Source organism: Rana temporaria, chromosome 5 (assembly GCF_905171775.1).
Source record: "Rana temporaria chromosome 5, aRanTem1.1, whole genome shotgun sequence".
In the NCBI taxonomy this organism is placed as follows: Eukaryota; Metazoa; Chordata; class Amphibia; order Anura; family Ranidae; genus Rana; species Rana temporaria.
Window position 1 is genome coordinate 407,347,204 of NC_053493.1, and position 23,294 is coordinate 407,370,497.

A 23,294-nucleotide genomic window follows, 5' to 3' on the forward strand; every position below is an offset into this window, starting at 1 on the left:
AAAGAAAAGTATAGAATAAAAAAGATTAAATAGAAAAAATGGTGATAAGCGCTAACCACTATAATATAAATCACAACAACTATCCAAGCTGACAACAACAAGGAGTAAATGTGAATAATAAAAAAAGATTAGCATACAACAGAAAAAAATTGAATAGATAATTAAAGAACAGAATATAATTGAATTAAAGAACAAGAAGAATAAAATAGAAAAAAACATCTTCTGAAATTCAAATTTCAAATTTGAATTCAAATAGAAAAAAATATATAGAATAGAATAGAAAAATAAAATAAAAGAATAGAAATAAAAATAGAAATAACATAACCATCTTCCAGAATTCAAATTCAAATAGAATAGAAAAAAATATAATTGAAAATGAAATAATAGAAAAGAATACAATAGAAAAAAAAAACAATAGAATAGAAATAATATAACAATATAATCATCTTCTGAAATTGGAATTTCAAATAGAATAAATATTTGAATAGAATAGAAAAGAAAAGAATAGAAAATATAGAAAATAATAGAATAGAAAAGATCAGAAAAAAAAACAATAAAATATAATGGAGTAAGAATATAACCATCCTCCAAATTTTTAATTTCGGGTAGAATAAATAGATTTCGAATGGATTTTGAATGGAATTCGAATTGATTCAAATTTTCCAAGTTCGGTCAAACTGAATTAGTAAAAACAAAATGAATCCCGAAACTGGCAAATGCAGACCCCTCACTGTATATATGTGTCATTTTTTTAAAGATGGATATCTCGGTAACGGCAGCAGCTGCTGCCACAACCGAGAGATCCATCTTTTCAGTGAGCGGTCCTCTAAATGATAATGGTGGTCTCCTCGGCGGATTCGGATTCGGATTCGGCGGACGAAGGCCCCCCCTCCTGCCGCTCTCCCGTGCCCTCCGCCGCTTACCGGAGCCGTCGGCAGCAGTGGAGGCGATCGGGTCCTTCAGCCTGAATTGCTGGGATGTGAGTGAGGGCAAGATGGCCCCCACCCGTCTCCATAGCATAGCAGGGCGGAAGTGACGTCAAAACGTCACTTCCGCCCATGCTTCTTAAAGGGACATTTTCTTGTTGTCATTTTTTCAAATGACAAATATTTTTTTTTTGGATTCTAGTGTAAATATGAGATGTGACGTCTTTTTGACCCCAGATCTCATATTTAAGAGGTCCTGTCATGCTTTTTTCTATTACAACGGATGTTTACATTCCTTGTAATAGGAATAAAAGTGATCCATTTTTTTTTCTTTAGTGTAAAAATGTATAAAATAAATAAAAATAAATAATAAAACTCATTTTTTTTTTAAAGCGCCCTTTCCCGACGAGCTTGCACGCAGAAGCGAACGCATACGTAAGTAGCGCCCGCATTTAAAAACGGTGTTCAAACCACACAAGTGAAGTAGTTAGAGTGAGAGCAATAATTCTAGCCCTAGACCTCCTCTGTAACTCAAAAGATGCAACCTATAGAATTTTTTAAACGTCGCCTATGGAGATTTTTAAGGGTAAATGTTTGTCGCCATTCCACGAGCGAGCGCAATTTTGAAGCGTGACATGTTGGGTATCATTTTACTCGGCGTAACATTATCTTTCACAATATAAAAAAAATTGGGCTAACTTTACTGTTGTCTTATTTTTTTATTAAAAAAAGTGATTTTTTTCCAAAAAAAAGTGCGCTTGTAAGACCGCTGCGCAAATACGGTGTGACAAAAAGTATTGCAATGACCGCCATTTTATTCTCTAGGGTGTTAGAAAAAATATATATAATGTTTGGGGTTTTAAGTAATTTTCTAGCATAAAAAAACAGTTTTAATCTTGTAAACACCAAATCTGAAAAGCAGGCAAGGTCCTTAAAGCGGAGTTCCGGCCACAATTTAAAAAAAAAAACTTTTTAAATATGAAAACCCCTGTAATACACAAGCTTAATGTATTCTACTACAGTTAGTCTGTAAACTAAGGTCTGTTTTGTTAGGTTGTTACAGCATTTAGACACTTTATAAAACAGAAATTGACTGGGGCCATCTTAAGTGTGGGCATCATGAAGCCAGACTGTATGACTTCCTGGATTTCAGCCTTGCAGTTCTCACACAAGCTCAGTGTTGTACAAGCAATGTAATGGTTTCAGATCAGGTTTCAATAGCAACGGGAGTGTCAGAGGAAGTTACCGCCCCTTATCTATGCAAACCTCTCCTCCTTCCAGGAACCAGTAAATATACGAAATAATTTGTTCCTGTGCAGATATATCTACATAACAAGATTATATATATATATATATATCTTGTTATATATGTGGTGTGTATACATATACCAGACATGTGCACTGTCAATAAATTCATTTTGTTTAGTTCCGTTTCGCATTAGCCGTTATTTCGTATTTTGTGCCCGAAACTCAATTCAGATTCGTACGCTCATAATGGGCACAGCAGGGGTACAGCCACAGGAAGTCAGCACAGAACAGGGATGGTGGGAACCCTTCATGAGGGGTTCCCACCATCCCTGCACTGAGTTCCCGGGTCTGTACACCCGCTGTGCCCATTATGAGGGGTTCCCACCATCCCTGTGCTGAGTTCCCGGGTCTGTACACCCGCTGTGCCCATTATGAGGGGTTCCCACCATCCCTGTGCTGAGTTCCTGGGTCTGTACTCCTGCTGTGCCCGTTATGAGGGGTTCCCACCATCCCTGTGCTGAGTTCCCGGGTCTGTACACCCGCTGTGCCCATTATGAGGGGTTCCCACCATCCCTGTGCTGAGTTCCTGGGTCTGTACACCCGCTGTGCCCATTATGAGGGGTTCCCACCATCCCTGCACTGAGTTCCCGGGTCTGTACACCCGCTGTGCCCATTATGAGGGGTTCCCACCATCCCTGTGCTGAGTTCCCGGGTCTGTACACCAGCTGTGCCCATTATGAGGGGTTCCCACCATCCCTGCACTGAGTTCCCGGGTCTGTACAACTGCTGTGCCCATTATGAGGGGTTCCCACGATCCCTGTGCTGAGTTCCCGGGTCTGTACACCAGCTGTGCCCATTATGAGGGGTTCCCACCATTCCTGTGCTGAGTTCCCGGGTCTGTACACCCGCTGTGCCCATTATGAGGGGTTCCCACCATCCCTGTGCTGTTCCCGGGTCTGTACACCCGCTGTGCCCATTATGAGGGGTTCCCACCATCCCTGCACTGAGTTCCCGGGTCTGTACAACTGCTGTGCCCATTATGAGGGGTTCCCACGATCCCTGTGCTGAGTTCCCGGGTCTGTACACCAGCTGTGCCCATTATGAGGGGTTCCCACCATTCCTGTGCTGAGTTCCCGGGTCTGTACACCCGCTGTGCCCATTATGAGGGGTTCCCACCATCCCTGTGCTGTTCCCGGGTCTGTACACCAGCTGTGCCCATTATGAGGGGTTCCCACCATCCCTGCACTGAGTTCCCGGGTCTGTACAACTGCTGTGCCCATTATGAGGGGTTCCCACGATCCCTGTGCTGAGTTCCCGGGTCTGTACACCAGCTGTGCCCATTATGAGGGGTTCCCACCATTCCTGTGCTGAGTTCCCGGGTCTGTACACCTGCTGTGCCCATTATGAGGGGTTCCCACCATCCCTGTGCTGTTCCCGGGTCTGTACACCCGCTGTGCCCATTATGAGGGGTTCCCACCATCCCTGTGCTGAGTTCCCGGGTCTGTACACCCGCTGTGCCCATTATGAGGGGTTCCCACCATCCCTGTGCTGAGTTCCCGGGTCTGTACACCAGCTGTGCTCATTATGAGGGGTTCCCACCATCCCTGTGCTGAGTTCCCAGGTCTGTACACCCGCTGTGCTCATTATGAGGGGTTCCCACCATCCCTGTGCTGTGCTGCATCAGCCCCGGCACCCCTAATCGGCCCCGTCACCCCGCATCGGCCCCTGACACAGCACCCCGCATCGGCCCCCGGCACCCCGCATCGGCTCAGGCACCCCGCATCGGCTCCGGCACCCCGCATCGGCCCCCGACACAGCACCACACATCAGCCCCCCGCATCGGCTCTGGCACCCCGCATCGGCCCCCGACACAGCAACCCGCATCGGCTCTGGCACAGCACACTACATCGGCCCCGGCACCCTGCATCGGCCCCAGCACAGCACACCGCATCGGCCCCCAGCACATCTCATTGCCCCCTGCCAAATTGCATCACATCGCACCAGCACATCGCATTGCCCCCCCACCAAATAACATTGCCCCCCCCAAATCGCATCGCCCCCCAACAAATTGCATAACATCACACCAGCACACAGCATCGCCTACCACCAAATCGCATCGCCCCTCGCCAAGTCGCATCGCCCCAGCACATTGCATCAACCCAACACAGGGCATTGCCCCCCGCCAAATCGCATAGCCCCCATCGCACCAGCACATTGCAATGCCCCCCCACCAAATCACATTGCCCCCACCAAATCGCATCACCCCAGCACATTGCATCGCCCCTCGCCAAGTCGCACCGCCCCAGCACATTGCATCAACCCAACACAGGGCATTGCCCCCCGCCAAATCGCATAGCCCGCTTCGCACCAGCACATTGCAATGCCCCCCCACCAAATCACATCACCCCAGCACATTGCATCGCCCCTCGCCAAGTCGCACCGCCCCAGCACATTGCATCAACCCAACACAGGGCATTGCCCCCCGCCAAATCGCATAGCCCCCATCGCACCAGCACATTGCAATGCCCCCCCACCAAATCACATTGCCCCCACCAAATCGCATCACCCCAGCACATTGCATCGCCCCTCGCCAAGTCGCACCGCCCCAGCACATTGCATCAACCCAACACAGGGCATTGCCCCCCGCCAAATCGCATAGCCCGCTTCGCACCAGCACATTGCAATGCCCCCCCACCAAATCACATCACCCCAGCACATTGCATCGCCCCTCGCCAAGTCGCACCGCCCCAGCACATTGCATCAACCCAACACAGGGCATTGCCCCCCGCCAAATCGCATAGCCCCCATCGCACCAGCACATTGCAATGCCCCACCAAATCACATTGCCCCCACCAAATCGCATCACCCCAGCACATTGCATCGCCCCTCGCCAAGTCGCACCGCCCCAGCACATTGCATCAACCCAACACAGGGCATTGCCCCCCGCCAAATCGCATAGCCCGCATCGCACCAGCACATTGCAATGCCCCCCCCACCAAATCACATCACCCCAGCACATTGCATCACCCCTCGCCAAGTCGCACCGCCCCAGCACATTGAATCAACCCAACACAGGGCATTGCCCCCCGCCAAATCGCATAGCCCCCATCGCACCAGCACATTGCAATACCCCCCCACCAAATCACCGCGCCCCCCACCAAATTGCATAACATCGCACCAGAACATAGCATCGCCTGCCATCACATCGCCCCAGCACATTGCATCACCCCCCCACCAAATCGCATCACCCCAGCACATTGCATCGCCCCTCGCCAAGTCACATCGCTCCAGCACATTGCATCAACCCAACACAGGGCATTGCCCCCCGCCAAATCGCATAGCCCCCAGCACATTGCAACGCTCCCACCAAATCGCATCACCCCCAGCACATGGATGCGCTTTACGGGCACAGTGAAGCAGCGTTGGGCACAGTGGATGCGTTTGATGGGCACAGTTAGGCAGTGGATGCGTTTGATGGGCACAGTTAGGTAGCGTTTGGCACAGTGGATGCGTTTGATGGGCACAGTTAGGCAGTGGATGCGTTTGATGGGCACAGTTAGGTAGCGTTTGGCACAGTGGATGCGTTTGATGGGCACAGTTAGGCAGTGGATGCGTTTGATGGGCACAGTTAGGTAGCGTTTAGCACAGTGGATGCGTTTGATGGGCACAGTTAGGCAGCGTTTGGCACAGTGGATGCGTTTGATGGGCACAGTTAGGCAGCGTTTGGCACAGTGGATGCGTTTGATGGGCACAGTTAGGCAGCGTTTGGCACAGTGGATGCGTTTGATGGGCACAGTTAGGCAGCGTTTGGCACAGTGGATGCGTTTGATGGGCACAGTTAGGCAGCGTTTGGCACAGTGGATGCGTTTGATGGGCACAGTTAGGCAGCGTTTGGCACAGTGGATGCGTTTGATGGGCACAGTTAGGCAGCGTTTGGCACAGTGGTTGCATTTGATGGCCCACGTGAGACAGAGTTTCATGGCACAGTGAGGCAGCCGTTTCATAGCACAGTGGCTGTGTTAGCTGGGTGCTTTCTCACACACACTACACCCCTCGTCGTCGTTCTCACCCCCCCACGCCCCCCTCCGCCGAGTACATAACTATTGCGGTGGGCGGGGCTGTTAACCATGTCTCCGCCTCCGCCCGCCCGCTCTGCTCTATCTCCCAACACTGTCGCTCAGCCCCCCCCCCCCCCGCCGAGTACATAATTAGTGCAGCGGTGGGCGGGGACGTTAACGATGTCTCCGCCTCCGCCCGCCCCGCTCCGCTCTGCTATATATGCCGACACCAACACTCGTCCCGCCCGCCGAATACATAATTAGTGCGGTGGGCGGGGCTGTAAACCATGTCTCAGCCTCCGCCCGCCCGCACGCACGCTCGAGTTTTTTTTTTACTGCGGCTGAAGTCCCGCGATACTTCTGCCTCCTGGGCTCGATAACAAGCATCTCCCCAGGAGGCATAGCAGCGCTGAATCCGCTGCGGCGGGAGAAATAAACTTATCGGCAGAGCACAGTGAGTTTTTAAAATAAAAAAAAAAAACATGCCAAATCTATTTAAGGGGGCAGTATTAAAAGGGATGGTTCAAAGTGGTAAAATAGGGTGGAACTCCGCTTTAAGTGGTTAACGAACTTTTTTTATGTAAATAATGAATCGTTGCGAACCCAAATAAACAAAATAAATTCAGAAAATGAATTAAATTAATTGGACAAATTTAACTAAACTAATTATGTAAATAATGAATGAATATGTAAAGGGTCTATTTATTAAACTAATATTGTCACATTGCCTTATTAGGGCAATTATGTCACAGGCATCCCCGCCCTTTGTGTATGTCAGCTCAGGGATGTGCAGCCTCACCTGCCATGAATATAAAAAAATGCCCCAAAAAATACCAAAAAAAAATGATCAAGCTTCGAGGGACGTAGCTCGGCGACCTGGGGTCACAGAGACTTTGGGCGGTAGGTAGCTGAAGTCCTACCCCACCACTGGTCAAGATTTACCTCTTTACCAGTTTACTGACAGAGGCCACAGATTTTTCTTTGGCATATTAGTAACCAGTGACAAGCGTATGTTTGATGACATTGTTCCACTCTGAGTAAAAATCCAATTTTTGAAGAAAAAAGTTTGGTTTGCTCAATATTAGACATGTGCACTGCCAAAAAAAAACTTTTTTTTTTTGTTTTTGTTTCATTCGTGTTTTTTTTTTGCTTTTTTCGGAAATTTGAAAAATTATTTTTTTTTGTTTTATTCGTTTTTTTGCTTTACTCGGAAATTTGAAAATTCGGAATTTGGAAATTCGAAAATTCGGAATTCCAAATTTCTGGATTTCGAATTTTCGAAAAAGCAAAGACCAAATAAAACAAAAACACCACATTTTTCGAATTTTTCTAAAACAAAGAATTTTCAGAAATTCGGAAATTCTAAAAATTCGGAAATTTCCCATTTGCCATTTCGAATTTTCGAATCTCGAATTTTCCAAACTTTGAATTTTTTAATTTACGAATTGACGAAAATCCAAATTTACGACTTTATGAAAATCCAAAAATCCGAATTTACGAAATTGGGACATAAGGAAATTTGGAAATTCTAAATTTCGTAAATCCAAAAATTTGTAAATTGAAAAATTTGGAAATACGAAAATCCGGAAATTCAAAATTTCAGAAATTGAAAAATTCGGAAATACGAAAATTCGATATTAACGAATTTCTAAAAATTTGTTAAAAAACGAATTTGAAACTAAACAAATTGCACATGTCTACTCATTATAATTCATAAGCTTTATTACTACTTATGTATCAAACAGGAACCACTTACCTATGTCAATTTGGGTTAAATCTGGGATTTCCTTTAGAAGGGTGGCATAGTAGGAGGAGAGCCCACTGTATGCAGACAGCAGCAGCTGGCAAAGATCCTTGTGCCACTTGTAGGCATGTTGTATGCACGTATCTGATGGCACATAGCAAGTTTCCTGCAAGGAAGAGATATCAAATCAGTTGAATGCTGTTGTATATACAGTAAGCATAAAACCTTTCTGTTTTAGATAGAGTTGGAAGGGTTAAAACCAGGGGCATAACCATGAATCACGGAGCCCCATAGCAACATTTTGGTGGAGCCCCCAGCTAACTCTATTTCTGAAGTACCTGCCAACTGTGACAATATGGGGGGATATTTACCAAAACCTGTGTACACAGAAACTGGCACAGCTGTTCATACCGTGTTTCCCCGAAAATAAGCCCAGATCTTATATTCATTTTGGATACAAAAGACACACTAGGGCTTATTTTCGGGGTAGGTCTTACCATGTAATGTGCTGTCTTCTCTCCCTGCCTGACCGGAATCCCCAGTGTGAGCCAAGTTAAAATGCTTGTAAAATCCTATGTAGCGCCCCGCTCCTGTTGACCAGGCGCTATTATTCAAATTTAGTGGGATATCTGAAATGTAGTTAGAAGTTTCCTCTAGAAGGGGATTGAACTTTTAAGTTTGCAACATAACTGCTTATGTTTAACGTTAGAAGGGAAGCTCCATTTCTCAGGAGATGTAGCTTTGCTTCTGCAAGTGTACAGTAATATATATATATTTTTTTTGAACATTTGCTTGTTGTCTTTGTTTTTGTTTTGTAGGTGAACCGGATCTGCTGTCAAGACTGCTGGAGAGTGGGTGGTTTTAGACAGATAGTGATGGGTTGTGATTAATGTGTTAATGTGGTATTGTTGTATATTCATATTGTAAGAGTTAAGATCTGTAAAACTCTTTATTTTCCTATCCTTACCCTCCCCATCCAAGTTTATGGTTCAGGTACCAGCTCTCAGGATTGAGAGCAGATTTTTCCAGACTGTGTCTTTTTTGTAGTGGGGGGAGTGTGTAGCGCCCTGCTCCTGTTGACCAGGCCCTATTATTCGAATTTAGTGGCATATCTTAAAGGTAGTTGTTTCAGATTTGTGTTAATGGCTAAATTGGCATTTGCTCCAGCTTTGACTGTGTTGGGTGTATTTCCCATGGGTCCCAGCAGGTGTCGTTGTCTCCTCTGGTTCCGTTTTGGAAGTTACATCCAGTCAGAGTGTATTGGGTGCTCTTTCCCAGAACCAACCTAGTGGGAGTTTCTTTACCGCTGGGCATGTTGGGAGAGGGTACTTAATGGGTGGATGCCATTTTCCTTGGTCTCTTGCCTCATGGTCACCTTGACCTGGGGAATGTGACAGTTCCTCTTCTGCCTTGGGGCTGGCTGGCCTGAGGCTTTGCAACTGAAGGTAGGCCCAGCTATCTGGGGCCTACTGGCTCGAGGGTGATCCTATGCTGTCTGTCCTGAGGGCAGAAGCTGTTCAACTGAAGGAACCGGGGGAGGACTCATCTTGGAGAGCACACATCTGGAAGCTGGTATCTCGAGAAGAGCCTGGTACCTCAGTTGGAGGACACATCCTGACCTATCTGCTTCACAGTATTGCCAGGTCGGCTTACAGGGACTTTTTCATACTGTGAAACTGAGTTTACTGAGGAAAATTCTGATTATTGGATCCTATGGCAGAGGATCATTCAGAAGCTATTGTTACTATGAGGTCTGTGGCAGAGACCTTCACTTTTTGACTGTTCGTGCATCATTCCGGCTGCCAGGTCTGTGGCAGAGGCCTGTCCGGGTGAGCAAGATCCAACGACAGTGAGTGCACCTGTCTCAGGGATCTCAAGGTTTCATTGATCTACAGAAAGGTACCTGAACTTTCCCTCTCCCTCCATTCCCCTTGTTTCGTCAATGTTGTGGTTGAATTAAAAAAAAGCCTATGAAAAAGACTCAGTGACTTGCAACCGTGTTTTTGATTAACCCTAGACTCTGAGCCAACACAGAGAACCACTGTTCTCTGTGTTGGCTCAGAGTCTAGGGTTAATAAAAAGCGGCAGACCAAAACTAACCAGCAGCACCTGCGGGGGGTAGTGCTACACCTATAATCCACTCTATTCAAGTATTATATAATGTACATGGTGTGTTTCTGTAATATAATTGTGCCAAATACCTTTGTTATAGCGCCGCTCTGCACTTCAGTGGCCCACCGGAGCTCTCTTCCCCGCAATTATATTACAGAAACACACACATTGTACATGATATAATACTGTAATAGAGTGGATTATATGATTTTACAAGCATTTTAAACTAGGGCTTATTGTCAGGGTAGGGCTTATATTGCAGCCTTCCTGGAAAATAACACTAGGTCTTATTTTTGGGGTAGGCCTTTTTTTCAGGGAAACACGGTAGTAACCAGCGTCTAACTTCAGCTTGCTCAACTAAGCTTTGACAAGAAAACCTAGAAACTTATTCTGTGTGCACCAGTTTTAGTAAATGTCCCCCTACGTGTCATCAATATTAGCAAAAACATTCATGAACCAAGAACAAGTAGCATTCAACTTGGAGCCTTCCAGTTCAAAACCTTTCCAATCTGTTGTGATTGAGTTCCCTTCTTCTGCTTTGCACCTCCTCACCTACCACCAAGTTCTGCTCTGACAAGTCCATACTCTTTCAACCTTCCCTGGTTGATCAGCTTCTAAAAAAAATGGTCCTACTCAATTTCGGACATTTATGGCCAATGAAACTTCTACTTCGACATGGCTGTGTGCCATACATTTCTAAAAAATAAATGGAACAAGAATCTTTCAGAGGAAGATTTGGACACAAAACTACTGAAGGGATCAAATAAAATTTGATAAATGAAACTTGGAGAGAAATGCAATGTAAACGACCCCACAGGGTATTTGTCCCTTTTCTTCCCTCTAAATCTCGCCTTTAGGCCTGCCCTCATTGCGGCCATAACAAACCTACACTATCGCATTGTTTTCGGAACTGTGATAAAGTGTAAACTTTTTGGAACCATACCATAAACTTTATTTTTAGGATCACCGGGCTACAAGTACCCAAAACCATGGGCGTCCGCAGGTAGGGGCAATGTGGGGAAAGTGCCCCCTGCAATCAGGGATTGGATCGGGGGTTCCCCACTCGGTCCTCATCCTAGCACCGGACCTGCTCGCACCTGTACACAGTTTAGCAGGTACGGTGACAGCTGGTGCGAGGAGCGGGACAGCGAAGGCCTCGAGGGGTGGGCAGGATGACATCCCTGGTCTACATGGTGCGAGTGGCCTAGGAGACGGAGGTCACGAGCAAGTAGAGCAGCAAGATGCCAGGAACAGCAGGCACAGCGTCCCTGGTGCCTCCCGGAGCCTGGAACCCCTGGACTCCTTAAACCTCCTCATGGCTCCCAGGCCTGGAGAACAGACTGACTGGGTTTCACAGAACAAGGACAGGCAGGAAATGCAAGCTGCGAGGGGCCGCTCCATGTCACATCATAGATCCAATGGAAGGAACAGAGCACCTTCTGTTCTCACCCAGAATAAAAATGGGTCTTTCCAGCCGCTGGCCGCCATGCACATCCTGCTGCCATGCAAGGTACCATACTGAGCACTACACACACCACTGGGACATAGGGGAATTATCCCCCTGTCTTTCTCCCCCCCTGTCTCTCTCTGTCACCCCCCCCCCCCACATGTATGCAGTCTCTTATGCCGGGTACAGACGAGAGGATTGATCCGCGGATACGGTCCGCCGGACCGTAACCGCGGATAAATCCTCTCGAGGATTTCCCCGGATTTGGATCCGATGGAGTGTACTCACCATCGGATCGAAATCCGCGCCGAAATCCCTTCGCAATGACGTGTCGCGCCGTCGCCGCGATGATGACGCGGCGACCTGCGCGACGCTGTCATATAAGGAAACCCACGAATGCGTCGAATCATTACGACGCATGCGAGGGAGGGAATCGGACGGATCGATCCGGTGAGTCTGTACAGACCACCGGATCGCTCCGCTGAAGCTGATTCCAGCGGATAGATTTCTTAGCATGCTAAGAAATTTTTATCTGCTGGAAATCGGTCGGGCCGAAAAAAATCCGCGGAAAAAGATCCGCTGGGATGTACACACCAGCGGATCTATCCGCTGGAACTGATGCGCAGATCAATTCCAGCGGATAGATCCTCTCGTGTGTACGGGGCCTTACAGTCTCTTGTGCCATGTCTGCAACCTTTTACAGTCTCTTGAGCCATGTATGCAGCCTCGGATCATCTATTGTGCCATGTCCACAGTCTCTGACAGTCTCTTGTGCCATGTATGCGGTCTCTGACCGTCTCTTGTAGCATGTCCGATTGTCCGCAGTCTCTGGCCATCTCTTGTACTATATCTGCAGTCTCTGACCATCTCCTGTACTATGTCCGCAGTCTTTGAACATCTCCTGTACTATGTCCGTAGTCTTTGAACATCTCCTGTACTATGTCCGTAGTCTTTGAACATCTCCTGTACTATGTCCGTAGTCTTTGAACATCTCCTGTACTATGTCCGTAGTCTTTGAACATCTCCTGTACTATGTCCGTAGTCTTTGAACATCTCCTGTACTATGTCCGTAGTCTTTGAACGTCTCCTGTACTATGTCCGTAGTCTTTGAACATCTCCTGTACTATGTCCGTAGTCTTTGAACATCTCCTGTACTATGTCCGTAGTCTTTGACCATCTCCTGTACTATGTCCGTAGTCTTTGACCATCTCCTGTACTATGTCTGCAGTCTCTGACCATGATAATGACAGTGTTGAAAAGCATAAGGGCGTAAAATGATGCCCTCCCCTGAAAAAAGTTCTGCGGACGCCCAAACCCCCTCCTCTGCTTTTGCTTAGTTACAATAAAGATGTCTCTCTAAGTCTGGATAACCACAGAGCTGTTATTTCTCCATAGATCCATCTTTCATAGAAATAGTGTGAAAGTTTAGACGGTCTCTTCAGTTCCTACAACTGCCGCAGTTAACAAGGATCTTTTGACCCTCTTCTATAAAGAGAAGCTTGATACCGAAATCCAAAATATACTCCCACCAAACACTTCCTCCGCAGATGGAAATCTTTTATTGCGCATACTTTCTCACCCCCAGAAATATTGTCATTGATGTCTTCTTTTCAATATACAGAGTGGTACTCCAAGGCTAATCTGACCAACTTCTAGGGCACGTTCAAAATTTAACCACTTGAGCTCTAGAAGCTTTTACCCCCTTCATGAACAGGCCATTTTTTGTTATTTAGCACTGTACTTCTTTAACCACTTGCTGACCGCCGCCTGTACATTTACGTCGACAGAATGGCACGGCTGCGCAAAGGGGCGCACCCCTGCCGCAACCTCAGTGTCCCGCGATCGTGTCACGGAGCTGCAGAACGGGGCGATGCCTATGTAAACAAGGCATTTCCCTGTTCTGCCTAGTGACAGGACAGTGATCTACTGCTCCCTGTGATCGGGAGCAGTGATCACTGTTGTGTCACTTGAAGCCCATCCCCCACACAGTAAGAATCACTCCCTAGGACACACTTAACCCCTTCCTCGCTCCTAGTGGTTAACCCCTTCCCTGCCAGGGTCATTTACATAGTAATCAGTACATTTTTATAGCACTGATCGCTGTATAAAGGACAATGGTCCCAAAAAAGCGTCAAAGTTGTCCGATGTGTCCGCCATAATGTCACAAAAAAATATTAATAAAAATGCCATAAAACTATCCCAATCACTATACGCTTATTGCAATTTTTTTACCAAAAATATGTAGAAGAATACGTATCGGCCTAAACTGAGAAATTTTTTTTATATATTTTTTTTGGGGATATTTATTATAGCAAAAGGTAAAAAATATTGCTTTTTTTCAAAATTGTCGCTTTTTTTTTGTTTATAGCGCAAAAAAATAAAAAACCGCAGAGATGATTAAATACCACCAAAAGAAAGCTCTATTTGTGGGGAAAAAAGGACGTCAATTTTGTTGGGTACAGCATCGCACACCCGTGCAATTGTTAGTTAAAGCAACGCAGTGCCGAATCGCAAAAAGTGCTCTGGTCAGGAAGGGGGTAAATTCTTCTGGGGCTGAAGTGAGGAAGGAACCGGTTAAGGCCCATAGACATGACCGGATTTTCCGACGGGAATTGTGTGATGGAAGGGTTTTGTCGGAAAATCGCTCTATCGGACAATTGATGTTGGATTTTCCAACAACAAATGTTGGATAGCATGCTTTAAAATTTTTCGACAACAAGTATGTGCCGTCGGAAGTCTTTCGGAAAAAAATCCAAAGTACAAACACGCATGCTCAGAACCAATGCTAACCACAGCACAACATTAGCAGAAGTTGCCCAAAGGGTGGCGCTAAAGAGCTGAAAACGTTTTGCCCTCTGTATGCAGAACAAGTTCACGGCCAACGACCTTCGGAATAAAGTCCTACTCTTTGTCTGACGGAAATACGATCATTTGTACCAGGCTTAAGGCATACCGGGTTCATTTCAGTCTGTATCAGAAGTTCAGAGGGTCATAACTCCACACTGCTAAGACAGCTAAGCAAATTCCTACCTCTGGAGAAGGTGGTTTGCAGTATGCAGCTCCAAAAACCAGGTTTTCAAGAGAAACGCTTGTCTGGTCCGTCGCCAATTCTTGGTTACTTTTTCCCAACCAGGAGCCTCTTACTGGACGAACAAAACTAGAAGACAATACATTGGAAATTGAAGATCACAGACAATTAAAGAGGACCTTTTTATTGTGACTCTTATATCTTTATGTGCTGGAATCTGGTTCACATTGGCCAATATGGTATTTTTTTTTCATAAATATAAAATATAAGATCCAGATGACTTTTATGAATTTATTAATAAGACCTTTATTAGTGCTTAGTATAGCGAGAGTAGAAGGAACTTATGTGCATTTTGGGCCAGATCCTCAGAGCGAGTACGCCGGCGTATCTACTGATACGCCGGCGTACTTTCAAATTACCTACGTCGTATCTTTAGTTTGAATCCTCAAACCAAGATACGACGGCATCTGGGTTAGATCCGACAGGCGTAAGGCTTTGTACACCTTCGGATCTAAGATGCAATACTTCAGCGTCCGCTGGGTGGCGTTCACGTCATTTTCCGCGTCGAGTATGCAAATTAGCTATTTCCGACGATCCACGAACATACGAGCGGCCGGCGCATTCCTTTAGGTCGTCTCTAGTCGGCTTTTACCGGCGTATAGTTAAAGCTGGTATTTTGCGGCGTATAGATAGACTTGCCATGTTAAGTATGACCGTCGTTCCCGCGTCGAAATTTGAATTTTTTTTTGCGTAAGTCGTCCGTGAATCGGAATGTACGTAAGTCCCGTCTAAGTTAATTAGTGACGTCATTTAGCGCAATGCATGCCGGGAAATTTCGGGACGGCGCATGCGCAGTTCATTCGGCGCGGGGACACGCTTCATTTAAATGAAACCCGCCCCCTAATCGCCGATTTGAATTCCGCCTCCAGAGATACACTACGGCGCCATAACTTACGGCGCAAATTCTTTGAGGATTCAAAGCAGCCAAATGTACGCTGCGCCAATCTATTTCTATGTGGATCTGGCCCTTTATTTTTAGCCATTGTGACTTACGTGTGGTACCTCTGAACAGGGCCGCTGATAGGGGAGGAACCATTAGTCCTCCTGTAGGGGGCCCGGGCATACGGGGGGGCCCAAACACTAGAGGGATGGAGGGGCAATTACAGGATGCCCTGTGAGGCTCTCTGCAGCAGCTGAAAACAGGTTTCTCTCCCTCCTGCCAACTTTCAGCAGCTGCAGGGAGAGACACAGACACAACTGCCGGCTTCCCTGTCCCGTTAAAAAAAAAATAACAAATTATAACTCTGTATTGTTTTAATCCCTTGTAAAAAAAAAAAAAAAATTTGTAAAATCAAATAATTTTAAACATTTCGGGGCAGATCCACAAAGCGAGTACGCCGGCGTACTTTCAAATTTCCCGCGTCGTATCTTTGTTTTGAGTCCTCAAAACAAGATACAACGTCATCTGGGTTAGATCCGACAGGCGTACATCTTCGTACGCCTTCGGATCTAAGATGCAATTCTTAGGCGTCCGCTGGGTGGCGTTCCCGTCGTAATCCGCGTCGAGTATGCAAATTAGCTATTTCCGACGATCCACGAACGTACGAGCGGCTGTCGCATTCTTTTACGTCGGCTCTATAGTCGGCTTTTTCCGGCGTATAGTTAAACCTGCTATGTTAAGTATGGCCGTCGTTCCCGCGTTTAATTTGATTTTTTTTTTCGTTTGCGTAAGTCGTCCGTGAATCGGGATGGACGTAATTTACGTCCACGTCAAAACAATGACGTCCTTGCGACGTCATTTAGCGCAATGCACGGCGGGAAATCTAGGGACGGTGCATGTGCAGTTCGTTCGACGCCCCCTACCCGCCCAATTTGAATTCTGCAGCCTTATGCCACGAGAGATACACTACGCCGCCGTAACTTACGGCGCAAATTCTTTTTGGATTCGAACCAAAAAAAGTAAGTTACGGCGGCGTAGCGTATCTCAGATACGCTGCGCCGGGGCAGATCTTTGTGGATCTGCCCCTTCAACTTTTTTTTAATTATAAAATGTTTTTGAATTTTTTTTAAAAAGGGCTAATTCACACAGCTTCCCTGTTAAATTTGTGTCCGCTAAGAATGATTTTATTATAGTTATTGTGAAAATTTTGTTTTGATATAATTAAGGGGGGCCCTGCCAGGTAGGCTGTACGGGGCCCGGTGATTTCTAACAGCAGCTCTGCCTCGGAATCCTGTATCCTGACACCAAGTACACTGAGGGCTTGTTCACAACACCAACTCTGGGCTGTGAGGTACTTTACAATAATGGTGTAACTTTTTCTAGGGAGTCCTGGATGGAATTTTTTTTTCCCTTAGGATGTTGTTATACATGTCCACTATCCTTTAACTCCAGGCGGGTTTTTCTTGGATTGAGCATCAGGCGGGCGTCATAAATTCTTAGTGTCTGCTTAAGGCCCCTTTCACACTTGTACGACTTGTCCCACGATTTGTGATGGCAAAGTTGCATGAGAAGTCGTTCCCCATGATTTCCAATGACAACCATTCATATTAGTACGACTTCAAGTCGTTCCGACTTCAACGTAGTCCCTGCACTACTTTGGTCCGACTTTGATGCCACAGGCATTCCCTGAAATTGCGGAAAAATCGCGTGACTTTGAAGTCGTAGTAGTGTGAAAGGGGCCTTAGGGTCATTTCACAAATATTTCTGATCAGGTTTACCTGCCAGTTTTTCAGGCGACTATGGGCCAGATTCACAGAACAGATACGACGACCTATCTCCTGTCGTATCTATGCGGCTGATTCATAGAATCAGTTCCGCATAGATAGCCCTAAGATCCGACAGGTGTAATTGACTTACACATCTTAGGATGCAATACTTCGGCCGCCACTGGGTGGAGTTTGCGTCGTTTTCCTGCGTTGGGTATGCTAATGAGCATTTTAGACGATCCACGACGGTTTTCGCGTCCGTTACGTCATCGCTAGTAATTTTTTCCCGTCGCAAAGTTACACCTGCTTTAACATGGCTTAACTTTAGTCGAGCCATGTTAAAGTATGGCCGTCGTTCCCGGGTCGAATTTCTAATTTTTTTGTTTTGGCGTAAGACGTCCGGGAATACGAATGGATGCTACACACGTCGCCGTTCTAAAAAATGACGTCACATCGCACAAAGCACGGTGGGAATTTCTAAACTGAGCATGCGCAGAACGTCCGGCGCGGGAGCGCGCCTAATTTTAATGGTAGACGCCCCATTTGAATTGGGCGGGCTTGCGCCGGACGTGTTTACGATACACCGCCGCAAGTTTACAGGTAAGTGTTTTGTGGATCAGGCACTAACACTGAAAACTTGCGGCAGTGTAACGTAAACGGGTTACGTTGCGCCGCCGTAATTGTACGAGAATCTGGCTCTATGACTGTAAACGCCATGTAAGTCTATTGTCTCTGAGTCCGTCTAGCTCCACAACAAATGTAATGTGTCTGTAGGCAGGTGCAGTTAGCCTTTCCACCTGTAGAAGGCTTAGTGCCATTATTGCATGAGAAGCGGAGTCTCATAAGGGAATTGATCCTTTAGGCCGCGTACACACGGTTGGTCCAAACCGATGAAAACGGACTGAAGTCCAGTTTCATCGGTCCAAACCGACCGTGTGTACGGCCCATCGGTCCGTTGTCCTTCGGTCAAAAATTTTAGAACTTGCTTTAAAATCGAACCGATGGACCGCTGCCCGATAGGTCCAAACCGATGGTTAGTACACAAAAGCATCGGTTCAAAACCCGCGCATACTCAGAATCAAGTCGACGCATGCTTGGAAGCATTGAACTTAGTATTTTTCAGCACGTCGTGTGTTTTACGTCACCGCGTTCTGACCCGATCGGATTTTGAACTGATGGTGTGCACACACATCAGACCATCAGGCCACTTCAGCGGTGAACCGATGAAAACGGTCCGTCGGACCATTCTCATCGGTTTGGATCGACCGTGTGTACGCGGCCTTAGAGATTCCCCTATGAATTTGGATATAACTTGCCAGTGTGTTCTCAGCCAATCCGCGAAAATAATAATTTTGTATGTCCTTATAATTATGTTGTATTGTTATTATGTCTCGTGTTATGTTTTCTAAAAAAATCTTTTTCTATTTCTAGTGTTTACAGTGCCTGATAAATAAATTCTCCTGAGGAAGCTACTACCTGTGGCGAAACATGTAGAGAACTAATCAGTCTGCACTTTTCAACTGTACTATTATTACCGTATTTATCGGCGTATATCGCGCACTTTTTTGCCCTGAAAATCAGGGCAAAATCGTGGGTGCGCGATATACGCCGATACCCGCTTTCCCGCGCCGAGTTTTGAATACTGCGCCGACATATACCGAGCGCAGTAAACTCGGGTATAGTCGGCCAGTCTCGGCTTCTTCCGCGCTCACGTCCTGGACGTACAGGACGTGAGCGCGACAGTTGCCGAGCCTGCCCGAGTGTACTGCGCTCGGTATATACTGGCGCAGTATTCAAAACTCGGCACGGGAAACGAGCGGGGAGGACGCGAGGACGCCGGACCTGACGAAGAGGACACCCGAAGCCGCAGGCGGACGCCGGACCCGCCGGGCCGATGGACGATGGACGCCGCGCAAGACACCAAAACTGTAAGTACAAAAAAATCTTTTTTTCCACAGGAATGGGGGCAACTTTAGGGGTGCGCGCTATACGCGGGAGCGCGCTTTACCCCGATAAATACGGTATGTCTTTAAATTTTCAATAAATAATACATTTTCATAAAAATCTTGTTGTAAATTTGCACCTTTAAAATCCCATAAATTCTCCACTTTTGTATTAATGTTGTTATTAGGGTATGCGGTGCTGGTATAATTCTAGATGATAAGCAACAATTTCTCTCCTTATGCTCTATTGAGTTCTACACACACGATCGGATTTTCCATCGGAAAAACCTTGGATGGTTTTTCCGACGGAATTCCGCTCAAGCTTGGCTTGCATACACACGGTCACACAAAAGTTCTCTAAACTTTCGACCGTCAAGAACGCGGTGACGTACAACACTAGAAAATGAAGTTCAATGCTTCTGAGCATGCGTTGAATTGTTTCAGAGCATGCGCCTGGGCATCCCCAGTGACGTAGTCAGAAGTGCGTCAGAAGGGGAACTTCCTTAGTGAATTGGTAGAGGTACAATGTACCCCATTACCAATTCACATGGAGGGGGCCAGGATCTTGGGGTCCCCTTTGTTAAAGGGGTCTTCCAGATTCTGATAAGCCCCCTGCCCGCAGACCCCCACAACCACCGGCCAGGGCTGTGGGGATGAGGCCCTTGTCCCCATCAACATGTGGACATCCTCCCCATGTTGAGGGCATGTGGCCTGGTACGGTTCAGGAGGGGGGCGCTCTCTCGCCCCCCCCCCCTATTTTCTGCGGCCGACCAGGTTACGTGCTCGGATAAGGGGTCTGGTGTGGATTTTTGAGGGAAATCAACGCCATTTTTTTTTTTAAATTTGGGGTGGAGTTCCCCTTAAAATCCACACCAGGCCTGAAGGGTCTGGAATAAAAATTTGGGTGGAACGCCACGTCATTTTTCCCCCTTAATATCCATACCAGACCTGAAGGGCCTGGTAATTGAATTTGGGGGGACCCCCACGCTTTTTTTTTTTATGAATGAATTTTCTCTGAATTGCCAGGAGCCGACAATTCATTATAGCCGCAAGTGAATTTTGCTACAGACGTTTGGAATTTCTTTTTTTATGTCGGAAAATTTGAGAAGCAGCTCTCAAATTTTTGTTGGCGAAAATTCCGACAGGAAAAGTCCAATGAAGCCTACACACAGTCGGAATTTCCAACCAAAAGCTCACATTGGACTTTTCATGTCGGAAACTCCGACCGTGTGTAGGGGGCATCAGAGTACCTCTGTTGCGATAGGAATTGAAGTCTTTCCATTCACAGATTCCTATTAATGGATCAGTGGATGGATGACATGACTGTTGAGCTAAATGAAAAAAATTAACAGGGAGAAGTACCCCACAATTAAGGTAAGTGAGGGCAACAGGTCAGGGAATGTGGCCATGTTTAATGTTGCACCATGAATATTGGTGAAGCATGGTGAAATGGTGGACTAAACCTTTAATGACTTTTTCTGGTTTGATTGGCATGGTTTTTATTTTCCAGAGGACGAGTAACATGAAACGGTATTGTTGCTGATGCGGAAGGAGGTCAGTCCAGAAAAAAATAGTTTCCCTCTCCCGGATTATTTTCAGCGCACTCCAGTTTTGTACGGTAGGACAAGCGATTGCTTACAAGGCCGTGCAGGCATGAGAGGCAGGCATCTGCTGTGTCTGGTACTGTACCTGGTAAACGGCTGATGTAAGGCTAGCAGTGAAGCGTGCACCGTTACGGAGATCACCGACAAGTGGAAATAGTCGAACATGACAGGAACATGGTGGTGCAAACCTCTTCGCGGATGGAAATGAAGACCTAAAGTGCGGCTGCTGATCAGGGGGACGGCAGAGATGTCTTTCAGCCTGGAAGAAATGTTTACACTTGTTAGCGACGCTCGTGTTGTTTTTTCTTGTTAGAGATTCCAGAATTTTATCAGAAGAAACTTGACAAAATGCTCAGCAAAAGCAGGAGCTGAACTATACGCGTGTTATGGATCTATCTACGGGAGGCAAGGGAGATGACTGCCGTGCCTGGACAAGATCTTCTGGCAACCAAGAAGGAAAGAAATGAAGGAAGGGAGATAAGGAAAGAATAAAAGATAATGGATAGGGTTAAAGTTGATTTATATATTAAACATTATTTAATAGGATAGAGGAAGTAAAGGAAGGAAGGATGAATCAAAGAAAATGGATAAAAGTAATTGTATCTATATAGTATATACACAGTCCTGATCAAAAGTTTAAGACCACTTGAAAAAAGGCAAAAAATCATATTTTACATTGTTGGATCTTAACAGGGTTCCAAGTAGAGCTTCAACATGCAACAAGAAGAAATGAGAGTGAGACACAACATTTTTTGAGCATTCAATTTAATGAAAATAACGAATAAACTAAAACAGGCTGTTTTTCAGCTGATCAAAAGTTTAGGACCACATGCCTTTAAAAGGCCAAATCTGTGCAAAGATGTGGATTCATTGTCATTTTCTGTCAGGTAGTCACACGTTGTGATGGCAAAGACAAAAACATTCTCCCTTTTTGAACGTGGTCGGGTTGCTGAACTGCATAAGCAGGGTCTCTCATCAAGACACTGGACGATCCTCGACCCAAATTAAGGCCCTTACTGGTGCTGACTGCAGCCCCATAACCATCAGACGGCATCTGAGACTGAAGGGCTTCAAAAACAAAAAACGTCTTCAAAAACCTTGTCTCTTTGAACGCCACAGAACTGCTCGTTTGGACTTTGCAAGAGAGCACAAAACATGGGACATTCAAAGGTGGAAGAAAGTTTTATTCTCTGATGAGAAAACATTTAACCTTGATGGTCCTGATGGTTTCCAACGTTACTGGCATGACAAGCAGATCCCACCTGAGATGTTTTCTATGCGCCACAGAGGAGCGGGCGCCATAATGGTCTGGGGTGCTTTGTCCTTCAGTGGAACAATGGAGCTTCAGGAAGTGCAGGGGCGTCAAACGGCCGCTGGCTATGTCCAGATGTTGCAGAGAGCATTCCTCATGACGGAGGGCCCTCGTCTGTGTGGTAACGACTGGGTTTCAACAGGACAACGTTACAGTACACAATGCCCACAGGACAAGGGACTTCTTCCAGGAGAATAACATCACTCTTTTGGCCCATCCTGCGTGTTCCCCTGATCTAAATCCAATTGAGAACCTTTGGGGAAGGATGGCAAGGGAAGTTTACAAAAATGGACAACAGTTCCAGACAGTAGATGGCCTTCGTGCGGCTGTCTTCACCACTTGGAGAAATGTTCCCACTCACCTCATGGAAACGCGAGGCATCAAGCATGCCGAAATTAATTTTTGAAGTGATCAACAATAACGACGGAGCTACTCATTACTGAGTTCATGTTTGGAAGTTGGATTTCTGTTTTGGGGGGGTTCAGTTTTTTTTTGGAGGTGTGGTCCTAAACTTTTGATCAGCTCATCTCACTCTCATTTCTTCTTGCTGCATGTTGAAGCTCTACTTGGAACCTTGTTAAAGTGGAGGTTCACCCTAAAAACTATTTTTTTTACATTAAAAAGCACAATAGTAAGGACATTACATTTTGGCAGGTTTTTTTTGCTCTGTACTTACCTTTATATCCGGATTTTGTCCAGGGCTTCCGCGTTCTGACAATTCCGGGACTGGGCGTTCCTATGCCAGCCTCAGGCTACCGATGCTTGCGGGACTGGGCGTTCCTATCCTTTCGTTGGATGATTGATGGCTTGTGAAACAGGTGACCTGTCGCACAACGCGCGTCACCAGATTTCCGGAAATACCCAACCTAAGAGTCGGCACTATACGGCGCCTGCGCCCGCCGTGTAGAGCTGACTGCGCAGGCGCCGTATAGTGCCGACTCGCAGTGTCTGGTGACGCGCGTTGTGCCACAGGTCACCTTTTTTACAAGACGTCAATCATTGAACGGAAGGATAGGAACGCCCAGTCACGCAGTCATCAGAACCCGGAAGCCCTGGACAACATCAGGATATAAAGGTATGTACCGAGAAATGTAATGTCCTCAGTATGCTGGCTCTGCCAGATGCAATTAAAACATTTTTTTTGGGTGAACCCCCGCTTTAAGATC

The 23,294-nt window shown here is 46.3% G+C and overlaps 1 protein-coding gene across 1 annotated transcript in view; it reads right to left on the bottom strand.

The window, feature by feature from the left end:
* Nucleotides 1–23,294, bottom strand: part of FAM135B (family with sequence similarity 135 member B) — a 134,886-nt gene that overhangs the window by 79,867 nt on the left and 31,725 nt on the right. The window contains exons 5-7 of the mRNA XM_040355006.1: nucleotides 20,902–21,075; nucleotides 14,566–14,692; nucleotides 7,989–8,142 (exon numbers count right to left, since the gene is read on the bottom strand). Of these exons, the coding sequence (XP_040210940.1) occupies nucleotides 7,989–8,142; nucleotides 14,566–14,692; nucleotides 20,902–21,075 (455 nt within the window). The remainder of the gene's footprint in view (nucleotides 1–7,988; nucleotides 8,143–14,565; nucleotides 14,693–20,901; nucleotides 21,076–23,294) is intronic.